The sequence below is a fragment of the Marmota monax genome, unplaced genomic scaffold, assembly GCF_021218885.2.
Source record: "Marmota monax isolate L192 unplaced genomic scaffold, Marmota_monax_Labrador192_F-V1.1 WCK01_AAM20220418_F8-fsc00044, whole genome shotgun sequence".
NCBI lineage: Eukaryota > Metazoa > Chordata > Mammalia > Rodentia > Sciuridae > Marmota > Marmota monax.
The window spans coordinates 8416930-8429938 of record NW_026695198.1 but is presented as its reverse complement, the minus strand read 5'-3'; the positions used below and the strand labels follow the sequence as shown (position 1 = coordinate 8429938).

Below are 13009 nucleotides of genomic sequence, written 5' to 3'. Positions count from 1 at the left end.
TCTCTTCACATTCTTGATGGTTTTCTTTGCTGTGAAGAAGTTTTTGAGTTTGATTCCATCCCATTTATCGATTGTTGATTTTACTTCTTGCGCTTTAATAGTCTTGTCAAGGAATTCAGTTCCTAAGCCGACATGATATAAATTTGGGCCTACTTTTTCTTCTTGTAGGTGCAGGATCTCTGTTGTAATGCCTAAGTCCTTGATCCACTTTGAGTTGAATTTTGTACAGGGTGAGAGATAGGGGTTCAGTTTCATTTTACTACCTGTGAATTTCCAGTTTTCCCAGCATCATTTGTTGAAGAGGCTATCTTTTCTCCTATTTTTCTCCTATGTATAGTTTTGGCACCTTTGTCTAGTATGGGATAACTGTATTTATGTGGGTTTGTCTCTGTGTCTTCTATTCTGTATCATTGGTCTACCTGTCTGTTTTGTGCCAATACTATGCCTTCTTTTTTTATTTTTATTTTTTAATTTTTTTTTACTATAGCTCTGTAGTATAGTTTAAGGTCTGATGCCTCCTGCCTTACTTTTCTTGCTAAGGGTTGCATTGGCTATTCATTTTTCCAAATGAATTTTATGGCTGCTTTTTCTAGTTCTATGAAGAATGTCATTGGGATTTTGTTAGAAATTGCATTAAATCTCCATAGTGCTTTTGGTGGTATGGCCACTTGACAATATTGATTCTGCCAATCCAAGAGCATGGAGATCTTTCCATCTTCTAAGATCTTTTTCAATTTCTTTCTTTAGTGTTCTGTAGTTTTCATTGTAGAGGTCTTTCACCTCTTTTGTTAGATTGATTCCCAGTTTTTTTTTAATGCTATTATGAATGGGGTAGTTTTCCTAATTCCTCTTAACACTTTTGATTTATGGGTATTGATTTTATATCCTGCTATTTTGCTGAATTCATTAATGAGTTCAAAAAGTTTTCTGGTGGAATTTTTTGGGTCTTATAAATCTAGAATCATGTTGTTGACAAATACATATAGTTTGAGTTCTTCTTTTTCTATGTGTTTCCCTTTAATTTCTTTCTTTTGTCTAATTGCTCTGGCTGGAGTTTCAAGGATGATGTTGAATAAAAGTGGTGAAAGAAGGCATCCCTGTCTTGTTCCAGTTTTTAGAGGGAATGCTTTCAATTTTTTTTCCATTTAGAATGATGTTGGCTTTGGCTTTAGTATAGATAGCTTTTACAATGTTGAGGTATGTACCTACTATCCCTAGTCTTTCTAGTATTTTTGAACATGCAGGGGTGCTATATTTTGTCATATGCTTTTTCTGTGTCTATTAAGATGATATGATTCTTGTCTATAAGTCTATCTATGTGATAAATTAACATTTATTGATTTCCGTATGTTGAACTATTCTTGCATCCCTGGAATGAACTCCACTTAATCGTGTGGTACACTATGTTTTTCATGTGTTTTTGTATGCAATTTGCCAGAATTTTATTGAGAATTTTTGCATCTATGTTCCTCAGGGATATTGGTCTGAAGTTTTCTTTCCTTGGTGTGTCTTTCTCTGGTTTTGGTATCAGGATGATATTAGCTTCATGGAATGAGTTTGGAAGGGTTCCTCCTTTTCTATTTCATGGAATAATTTGAAGAGTACTGGTATTCTTCTTTGAAGGTTTGTAGAACTTGGCTGAGAATTTGTCTGGTTTGGGGCTTTTTTTAATTGGTAGGCTTTTGATGGCATCTTTTATTTCATTGCTTGAATTTGATCTGTTTAAATTGTGTATGTCCTCCTGATTAAGTTTGGGTAGGTCATATGTCTTTAGAAATTTGTCAGTGTCTTCAATATTTTCTATTTTATTGGAGTATAAATTTTCATAATAGTTTCTGATTATCGTCTGTATTTCAGTAGTGTCTGTTGTGATATTTTCTTTTTCATCATGAGTTTTAATAATTCATGTTTTCTCTTTCTGTTCATTAGCCTGGCTAAAGGTTATCAATTTATTTATGTTTTCAAAGAACCAACCATTTTTTGTCAATTTTTGAATTGTTTCTTTTGTTTCAATTTCATTGATCTTAGCTCTGATTTTATTCCCTGCCTTCTACTACTTTTGGTGTTGATCTGTTCTTCTTTTTCTGATCTTAATGTGATTGCTTTGTGGCATAAGATATGGTCTGTTTTAGAGAAGGTTCCATGTGCTGCTGAGAAGAAAGTATATTCAATCGTTGATGGATGAAATAGTCTATATGTTTGTTAATTCTGTATTATTGATTGTATTACTTAGCTTTATAACTTCTTTGTTTAGTTTTTGTTTGGAGGATCTATCCAGGGGTGAGAAAGATGTTTTAAAATTACCCAGTATTATTGTTGTTGAGTCTATTTGATTCTTGAAATTGAGAAAGGTTTGTTTGATGTACATTTGTTTGATGCTCTATTGCTTGGGGCATAAATATTAACAGTTGTTATGTCTCATTGATGTATAATTCCTCCTTTTTGCCCTTCTGATTAACTTGGGCCGAAGTCAATTTTACCTGATGTGAGGATAGAAACCCCCCCTTGTTTGCATGATCCATGTGAGTGATAGGTTTTTTCCCCCCACCCCTTCACCTTCATTCTGTGGATGTCTTTGTCTACAAGGTGAGTCTCTTGGAGACAGCATATTGTTGGGTCTTATTTTTTAATCCAATCTGCTAGTCTGTGCCTTTTGATTGATTAGTAAGGCCATTTATGTTCAATGTTGTTATTGAGATATGATTTTTATTCTCAGTCATTTTGGTTTTTATCCAGTTTTTAATTTGGATGAGTTTCTCCTTTGTTTGACTATTCCTTTAGTATAGTCCTTCTCTTTGCTGGTTTTCATTTTTTTTAAATTTTATTTTCATGAAATATTCTCCTAGGAATGTTCTGTAGTGTGGTCTTTCTAGTTTTGAATTCTTTTAACCTTTTTTTTTATCCTGGAAGTTTTTTATTTCATTTTGAAAACTGAAGCTTAATTTTCCTGGGTTTAGAATTCTTGGTTGGCATCCCTTTTCTTTCAGTGATTGGTATATATTATTCCAAAGCGTCCTAGCTTTGAGGGTCTGAGTTGAGAAATCAGTTGAGATCTGAATTGTTTTTCTCCTAAACATAATCTCACATTTTTTTGTGGCAGCCTTTAAAATTCATCCTTATTTTTTATGCTAGGCATTTTCATTATAATGTGCCTTGATATGGGTCTGTTGTAATGTTGTACATTTGGGGGTCTTGTAAGCCTCTTGTTTTTGATTTTCCATTTCATTCTTTAGGTTTGGGAAATTTTCTGGTATTACTTCATTGAAAAGATTTTGCATTCCATTGGTTTTTATCTCTGTGCCTTCCTCTGTCCTGATAAATCTTAAATTTGGTCTTTTCATGTTATCCCATATTTCTTGAAAGTTCTCTTCATGGTCTTCTACTATCTTCTCTCCATTGTCAACTTTATTTTTAAGATTATATATTTTGTCTTCATTGCCTTACACTCTGTCTTCCAAGTGCTCTAGTCTGTTGGTAATGCTTTCCATTGAATTTTTAATTTGGTTTATTGATTCCTTCATTTTGAGGATTTCTGCTTGATTTCTTCTCATAATCTCTCTTTATTGACGTGATCTTTTACCTCCTGAATTTTATCTCTGATTTCACTCCTTATACCATCCTTTACCTTGTGGATCAATTTAAGTATGTATATTCTAAACTCCTTCTCTGACATTTCTTCCACTGTGGTATCAATGGATTCTGTTATTGGAGCATCTTGGTTTGTTTGGTGTGATTTGTTCTCTTGCTTTTTCATGTTGTTTGTGTGCCTACCCATCTAACATTGTGGATCTGAGGCAGTATAGTTTCTATCCTGCAGACTTAGAGTGTCCCTGAACATTCCCAGTACCTCATCTTTAAGGGGGAGACAAATAATAACAGCCACCAATGCAAACAAAATACAGCATTAAACCAAATAGCCCTTACCAAGACGTCTGTTGTTTTATCACAATAAACAGAAATGATGTGTTCAGTTATTGCCTACAGTAAAAACAGTAAGTTTGCAAAATATTTTACAATTTCCAGTGGTGGATACAAAGAGAACAGAAGTTGTAGATGTGATGTTTATGAGGAAGGAGGAGAGAAGATAGAAGTAAAAAAATAAAGGAAGAGTAAATGAGGGAATAATAGAGGTGGGCTGTAGCAGGAGAGAAGAGAAAGAGAATCAGGGAAACAGATAAATGGGAGAAAAAAAATATATATATATATAAAGTAAACATTTAAAAAATTGAAAAATAGAAAAAAGTAAAAATTAACGAATACAAACCAAAACTGAAAGATATTATTCAGATATCCAGTCCTCAATAAACTGATACATGACAACTATTTGATTCAAAAATGGTAGAAATATGAGAGAAAAAGAAGAAAAAATAAATCTCGATGAAAAATTATAAGTTGTTTCTGTTGAATTTCAAAAGTTTCTCAGCTTCCCTTCTCAGGGTGGGTGGGGTTGCTAGGGTGAGAGGATTAATAATCCTGGGGGTGGAACTCTGTGAGGCAGGGTATAGGCTCAGGTATACTCCAGTCTCTCTGTTGAATGCTACTTGGTCTGGAGATTTTAAGTCAGTGCACTACAGGGCCCAGCAGTTGCTAGTCCATACTGGAAGACCATACCCAGGAATCTCCTTTGGGTTCCCTTCTTTGGTGTAAGGAGCCTGTTCTTAGTCCACTGCGTCTCCTGCAGACTCCATGATTCCTAGTCTCTGATTCAGTCTACAAACTCCATCTCTCCCACCCCCTCCCTTTCAAATTCTGGTCAGGTGCTTCTTTCCCAGCTGGTCCTGCAAGCAGTTGGATTGGAAGGTGAGAAGGAAGCCAAGTGGGTTTCCGTGACCAGTATTCCCCTGTGTAAACCTCTCTCCATTCTTGATTTTCTTCTGGTCACTTGGGTACACTACCTGTCACTCCATGCGAGTTTGCCTAACTTGTTTTTTGAGCCAGCCTCAGGTCTGCTAGAAATCAGCTCTCCTGGCTGCTGGCCTCTGCTCTGTGGCTGCACAATGGTTCCTTCCGATGTCTCCTGCATGCCTCAGGGAGAGAGATGATGGCTTCTTTTCGGTATAAGGATATTGAGCAGTGCAGCTTACTATTTATTCAGGCAGTGACTCTGACCTCTAAACTCTCCATACCCCAACATGCTTCAATCCTCCGGAGAATGGGGGTTCCTTTAATTCTCTTATTGCTTTACTGCATTCATGGAGGGACCATTCTGGCTGAATCTACAGCCACTGCAGCAACTGTGAGGCTGGGGACTTTTCCCTTGTTTTATTATATTCGATCTCCTGAGTCCCCAATCTGTTTTAAGTGTCCAGTATTAACTTCCAGTAGAGTCCTCCCTAATTCTTGTTCATTCTCCCACCTTGCTGAAAAGCTGCCTGTCTGCTTTTCTTGGTTTCATGCCTCAAAGCCACCAGGGAAGCAGCCTCTTTATTCCACCATCTTCCCTTCCCTTTTTATTTTATTTTTTTTTGAGTCAGGGCTTCGCTAAGTTGCTGAGGCTGGCTTTGAACTTTCGTTCCTTTTGCCTCAGCCTCTTGAGCAGCTGAGATTACAGGCACATGCTGCTGCGCCTGGCTAATTTTTTGTTTTTAAATGTTTAAGAAATTAAAACCTTTGGAAGTAGTTGTGCCATTTTTATTGATGATTTATTAACTGAAAAAATAGTTAATAATAAAATCTACTTAAATGAAATTAATTTGAATTCGATTTGAAACTTTTTTTGATAGAAACTTGATGAGAGAAAGAGGTAGGTCTGTTAATCACATACTATTTAATCTTATGTTTGTTTTCAAATTTGAACATATCTAACTTTTCTGAATCTCTTTTGGGGTGAAAGCTAGATTGTTCATCCTGTGGTGGGGGCAACAAGCATAGGCTTAATTGTGATATTGTAGGAAGACACAAGACTTATAAAGAGTGGGCCTTGTCCAGGCCCTGGCAGGTTCTGGGCAGAGAGTAGGTGGCAGCTGTTAGCAGCTGAAGAGATAGGTAGTAAGGGGGGAGGTGGAATCAGGAGGAAGAGGCAGGTGCTGGGAAAGAGAGCTGTGTATGCAGACACCCCGAAGTAGAGAGCACCCAGTCCATTTGGGGAGTTACCAGTGGCTTTGTATAACTAGAGTCTGGTTATGAAGCTAAAAGTAAAATTGGAGATGTATCTAATGACCTCATGACAAGCCATCTTTGCTCTGCGGAGAAGTTTGAATTCTTTTCAGAAGGCAGGGGATAACTACCAAGTGATAATAAAAATAATAACAGTGTCATTTTAGCAAGACCATTTTAGAGAGAGTGGGGGCTGCTGTATCAGAGACGGTAACACAGGAGGAAGAATGCCAGTGAGGAGGCTGCAGGTGCATCCAAGCCATGATGGGGAGCATATGACTCAGTAAGGCAGGGTCTGGGTGAAGAGGATAGGGCGGGTTCTGTGTGCTGAGGAGACGGATGGGCAAGACCTGGAGGCCAGTGGATATGGGGAAAAACAAGAGGGAGGAAGTCAGCCACTCCTCAAATTTACAGTTGATATTCTCATTATGTTGCAAAATCAGACAAGCTTTTAAAACTCTTGTTGCCTTTTATGTAGTGTATCAAAGTTGCCCTCTTTGTTCTTTATATAGCTCTGAAACTCATTGCAGGTGATTGTAATTCATATTGAAGAAACAATTGGCCTACATGTTTTGATATATTTTAGTTTTTGTGTATCTCATGGGAAAATGATTCTCTAAAGGCCAATTGTGTAGGCTAGGAAATCTTTTAGGTTTAATTATAAAACATTAATCATTTTTCACAACATATCATTAAAACAGTGAACTACCCTTCTAAAATGTTGACTTTATGGTAGGTTTAGTAGAATTGTCCTGTGTTATAAGCAGACTCTAAAAAAAAGTAGTTCATAATTCACTGGACAATTCTGTTGTAATGTACTGGTTTAGATTAGAGAGTAACTGTTAGGTATAAACTATTAATGTTTTTGTCTATTAGTGTCTCAGCACATTTCCTTTAGAAGGATATACATCTTCTTTCAGGATCTAACTTCCTCGCTAGATTCTCCAACTACTTTTTTCCTTTCCTCCCCTCCTGCCTCTTCCCTTCCTTCCATTCATCCAACCCAGGCCCTCTTTCATGCAGGGCAAGTACTTCATCACTGAGCTGTATCCCCAGCTCACTCCAATTGCTTTTCACTGGACAATCATCAAACAGACTTGCTAATCTGTTTATCTTTGGATTTAGATACTGCTATAAAATGAAGTGGCTAAATGACTATGAATATGTATATTTTAAAATATTTATTCTTAAGTTTTAAGTGGACACAATATCTTTATTTTACATTTATATGGTGCTGAGAATCGAACCCAGTGCCTCGTGCATGCTAGATGAGCATTCTACCACTGAGCCACAACCCCAGCCCCATGAAAATATATTTGAGAAAATAAATTGAGGATTCATACTGTGAAGGTCTTATGTTCTTCATTCTAACTTTTATCCAATAACATGTCTCCAAGCAGTGGGAGATAGAATAAGGTGCTATGAGGCAGTTCTTTGCTCGTTGAAACTGAGGCTGAAGACACTATGATGGTGATGCTAACTTTACCTATATAATTGAAACACATGGTGATTTCAGCTATATAATTTAGTGCCTGAATAAAGGTGAATTTTCTATTGGCAAACATATTGATCAGTGAAAACTACTGTCTCTCTTATTTTCCTTTTCATTTCACAGTCCATTAAAACTGAGTTTTAAAATCTGACAGATTCGATTATAAATACAATTATCACCATTAATTAGTTATCCTAACCTTATAGCTTGTCATTTATCATTGCTAGCTTCTAGTTTCTATAAATTGTCTATTTTCTATAAAAAGTTCATCGTTACTTTTTACAGATGTTATTGTGAAGAGTAAGAAAATGTATGTCAAAGTAATTAATGTAGTTTTTAGTAGTTCCAGATTCTAAAACAGTAGGTTTTTGTTGTGATGTTTCCTATGCTGATTTTGAAATGTTGTGGAAACAGTCTGACTATATAATACTTTTAGAATTTACGTGTTTCTACAAATTTGATGCAGATGAGACAGAGCACTGTGATTTTTATACGGGTCTGTTGTTTTCATAGGAGGAACACAAATTTTGTTTTTTTTAGCTTATAAAAACAACATTTTCTTTGTGTTTAATATTCAAAATCAGAAAAGCTGTAAGGATCACTAAATTTATGATTAAATGATAGTGAATTAGCATTAAAGAAAATAAGACTAAAAGTGACTTGTTTCATAATTACATAATTCAAAGGTGATAGATATTCTACTGAGGTAAGAGAAAATAAGAATGACTTAGTGGTTTCCATTGATTAATATGTTTGCCAATAGAAAATTCACTTTTCTCCTGGCACAAAATTATATTGCTGAAGTTACCATGTGTTTCAGTTATATAGAAGAAGTTAGCATGTTGAATACTATCATAGTGTCTTCAGTTAGATTTAAAAAAAGAATAAAAATGTTTCCCTCTTTAAACAAGTAATATATTGTGATGGTATGGTGCTTCATTATAATACAGTGAAGGTTATTCTGAGGGTTAATGTAGTCTAGCTGCTGGCTTCCAGATATACTGGCTCATTGCAGAATAGAACCTCAGTAGAACATGTCACCTTCAGACTGCCTCTGCCAAATCTCGGCTGTCTCTTGGTGTCTTATGGGAAGCAGAGAGCGGTTTTCAGTATTTCTTTGCTAGATGTAAGCTCTCTTGGCATATACAGTGTGATCTCTTTTGTCCTTAGATTTTTCCAAGTGGAACAGGTCTTCAAGACTTCCACTTATTTCAACTTTAGAGATGTTGGGATCCCAAGAGATTTCAGTTATGGATGAAGTTAAAGAGAAGAAAAATATTACACTTTTCAAATTTGCTTCTTGAGTAGGAGAACTAAAGATTTAATGTCAAGCTGTTGATTGCTGATACAAATTGGGCACTTCTTAAGTGAATTAAAAGTTGAAATTTTATTGTTATATTGATCTTCATACATAGAAAGACAGGCTAATTCATTTAAACATCTCTTTGGAGTCCTTTTTTTTTTACAAAAAGAATATATTTTATTTGACAAAGATTTGGGAAATTCATATTTCTGAAGTGAGATTTGTTTTGAAATTTAATATAAACAGGAAACTTTAACAAAGCCTATAAATATGTTCCTGGAAAGGCAGTATAGCCGCTTTAATATCTTTGCCTAAAGAATAATTATCCTTCTAAGAGCTGCCTATGTCATTCTAAATTCAGATGTTGATGGATCTTGGGAGTAGCCAACTGTTCAGTTTGATCAGAGTGTTTAATTCACTGGTAAAAAAGAATGATACATTTAGGGGAAGTGAGACTGCAAACTTACTCTTCATTTTGAAGGTATTCTAAATCCAATTTCTGGAAGGTGTTCAAATTATTTCATCCCAAGGTTACATACCTGAAAATGCATATTTACATGTACTACTTGACATGTAGTATGTAAATATATGTTGAGCACCATATTTTCTACTAATCTTATATTTTGCTTTATTTTAGAAAAATAATGGAAGTTTTTTTTTTAAATTTTTTATTGTTGGTTGTTCAAAACATTACATAGTTCTTGACATATCATATTTCACACTTTGATTCAAGTGGGTTATGAACTCCCATTTTTACCCCATATACAGATTGCAGAATCACATCAGTTACACATCCATTGATTTACATATTGCCATACTAGTGTCTGTTGTGTTCTGCTGCCTTTCCTATCCTCTACTATCCCCCCTCCCCTCCCCTCCCCTCTCCTTTTCTCTCTCTACCCCCTCTACTGTCATTCATTTCTCTTTGGAGTCCTTTTTACAGATAAATTATAATTCTCTGAAGTAAGATCCATACTTGTTTTTCCTTTATCTGACAATAACTTTAACGGGAAGTAATTAATTATCCCCTAATTGTTTTCTGGTTGATAAATATAGGAACAGTGTCTGCACTCTGCAACTTCCCAGCTCTTCTTAGATGCTAGGCAGCGCCACAGTCTGGGGAGGATGGGATGAGAGTTCTGGTCAGCCTTGAGGTCACTTTGTTCAATTGTTGACATTTTTCTAAGGTTCTGGTCCCTCCCTTATAAAATGGGGCAGGTAACCCCCATCTCACAGGGATGTTTCATGTAAGGATGGTGGAGGATGGCCTGTGGCCACCCCTGTAAGGAAGTTTCCGTGAAGACTTTGTGATAAAGGGTGCAATGGTACTAGCCAGCCTGTGTTCCCAGCCTGCAGCCACTTGGTGCCAAATTCTCTGTGCTTGGGGCACATCGGTTTCAGAGCAGGCTTGACTCCCTGAGTCTTGGGAATGTTCCAGTTGACTGCATGTTCTCTCTTGGGATCAGGGCAGCAGACACAATGTTTTGTTAAGCTGAGCTAAAGGAGCAGATTCTCTCCAATATATTGTGCAGATTAGGTCTTTTCTGTAGAAGAACATCCTTTCATTGGAGCATGATTCAACTCCCTCTGTTATTTTAACAAGCCACCTGCTATAACAAACTCAGCAGTTACCCTTAGGAAGGAATTTGATGATTCTTCTTTGCACAAGCCTGTCTGCTTTTCCTTGATGGGCTTTTGGCATTTTGTGACCTATTGTACTTCAAGTTAGGCTCACAAAGTTCTGTATGTGACCTGTGGAGTACAAGTTCTCAGTTGTACCGGCTTTATATCCATGAATCCGAAATTACATAGATTCTTGTTAGCAGATGGAAAAGGAGGTGCTGATTTTACTACACATTAGGCCATAAAGAAGTAGATGCCTCTGGGCTGTGTTGTATGTATGAAAAAATGGGAGTGTAGGAGACGCCATTATCCATAATACATGCTTTTGAGTGGGAATACAAACAGGAGCAAAAGAGGGTTGGGAAGGAAGCCATGGTTGGGCATGTCTTTAAATTCTCTGCCAGGACATCTCACCTTTGCTGTGTTTTAGTGTCCTCCTATTTTGACTGTTCTTCAACAGAACCTCTCACGTGAAGGACCCTGTTGTCCCCTAGACATTAGTTCAGTCTGGAGGGGAATGAGCCACCCTTTCGGTCTCTGGAGCGGATGGAGTAATTGGAAGCCTCTGTGGGTAAAATCCACAAGGACCCTTTGTAATCACCTAGCATTTCATATTCTGAGTTCTTGGGGGTTTGCCACATGCTTTTGCCTGCTGTCTTAGAAACTTACATTTAAAATCTGGTCCTTGACATGGGTCCTTTTGTGAAACAACCATAGCTTATTATGATTGAAGGATGATATGATGTTTTTGAATTCACTCTTACAATGTTTTCTAAGGAACCATACTAAAATAGTCTAATGTTCAAATTAGAATATTTGAAGCTCTCCTTAAAATGAAGCATATCTAATTTCAGGCTTAAGTTCTTAGGGATGTATAGAAATATATATATATATATTACAAGATCTGGGAATTTTTTAAGATTATCCCCTTTCCCACAAGAAAATAAAACAAACCTATGCAGCCACAAATATTCCCTAATTGCAGGCCTTCCCAAAGTAGCAGCAGTAATAGTGCCCCCCAAATATTATTTTTCCTGTTTGATAAAATTTTTTAAGATGGCTTCCCTTTTGGCCTTCACATAAATTAGACATTACTACTTACTCTTCTTTGGAAATAAGATCCTCATTGGAATCATAATTAAGTAGATTTTTGAACATAGATTGCAAAAATGGCGGCAGTAATAAATAGACATTTATGTGAACAAGAGAAGTAGACTTTCCCTTAGGAGTGATTACATCAGCTTATAATACCTCGTTTGTATGTATAGTTACTAGTTTGTACGTGTCATGAGTTGTTTTTTCAGGAATAGGGTAGAATTTAGTATAAATACTTTTGAAATATGGAGAAGTTTAATTTTCCAGGGCTGTTTTATTAGCAATTTTTAGATCATGAAGTGATTTTATCTAAGATTAGTTCTAATATGCCATGTTGTTTTACTCTTTATTTTCTAGGGAATACCTTGGTAAGCAGCTTCAATCTGAGCAGCCTCAGACTGCTGCTGCTCGAAGCTGAACTGGCCTCTTCCACTTCCCCTTACCCGTGAAGACTACCTGGAGTGGGAGCCTCAGTATTTAGGGTCAAGAATATAGTTTTTAATTTTACTTGTGATTTTCTTCTGTTGTGTAGCTTCTCCCAGTACTGATTTCTGAAAAATGTGTTTGCTTGTTCAATTGTATAACAGTGTTTTCTGTATCTAAGGAAAATATTTCTGTTACACATACTGCTTGCAATTTCTGTATTTATTGTTCTATGAAAATTAATATAGCTATTAAAGAATTCTCACTCCAAACGTCTCATTTTTCTTTCTTATTCCTTACTTGGACTTTAAACAAAAGTCACTTGTTTCTTTCAAACCAGATTGGGAGAATTGTTGCAAAGTAATGAATGGCAAGTAAATGTTTTGAAATTGTCTTTGAATCATCTCTTATTAGTGGGTATCTACACAGACACAAACACTGTAGCTGTTAGAGTGAGCAATACATACTGTGTTGCTTAATGATGGGCGTGTTCTGAAGAACATTAGGCATTTTGGTTGTGCAAACATCACAGAGTGCACCTATACATACCTAGATGGTTTAGGTCAATCACTTGTACACTTAATGCAATCAAAGAGATGGGGTAAACACCAGGTGAATGAGCCTGCTGCTGGTGTAACTGCATGCTGTTTTACAGTAAACCTTTGCTGTTATACAATAAGCTTTAATAAACAAGTAAAAAGAATATTCTTTAAAATAGTGATAGAAAGTATAGCATAATCAGTGCATAAACCAGTAACATAGTCTTTTTGGCGGGTAGGGGACCGTTGATTAAACCCAATGGTACTTTAACCACTGAGCTATATATCCCCAGCCTGTTTTATTTTTGAGACTGGGTCTTGCTAAACTGCTTAGGGTCTTGCTGAGTTGCTGAAGTTGGCCTTGAACTTGCAATCCTCCTGCCTCAGCCTCCCAAACCATTGGGATTACAGGCATAGGCCACTGTGCCCAACTCATAG

General features: G+C 36.4%; 1 protein-coding gene across 2 annotated transcripts in view; it reads left to right on the top strand.

Annotated features, from left to right (window-relative positions):
• Nucleotides 1-12304, top strand: part of Atp6v1h (ATPase H+ transporting V1 subunit H) — a 108909-nt gene extending 96605 nt beyond the window's left edge. For both annotated transcript variants that reach the window (XM_046428590.2, XM_046428591.2), the window contains one exon: nt 11967-12304. In XM_046428590.2, coding sequence (XP_046284546.1) covers nt 11967-12027 — 61 coding nt within the window. In that variant the 3' untranslated portion in view covers nt 12028-12304. The remainder of the gene's footprint in view (nt 1-11966) is intronic.
• The last annotated feature ends 705 nt before the right edge of the window (nt 12305-13009 follow it).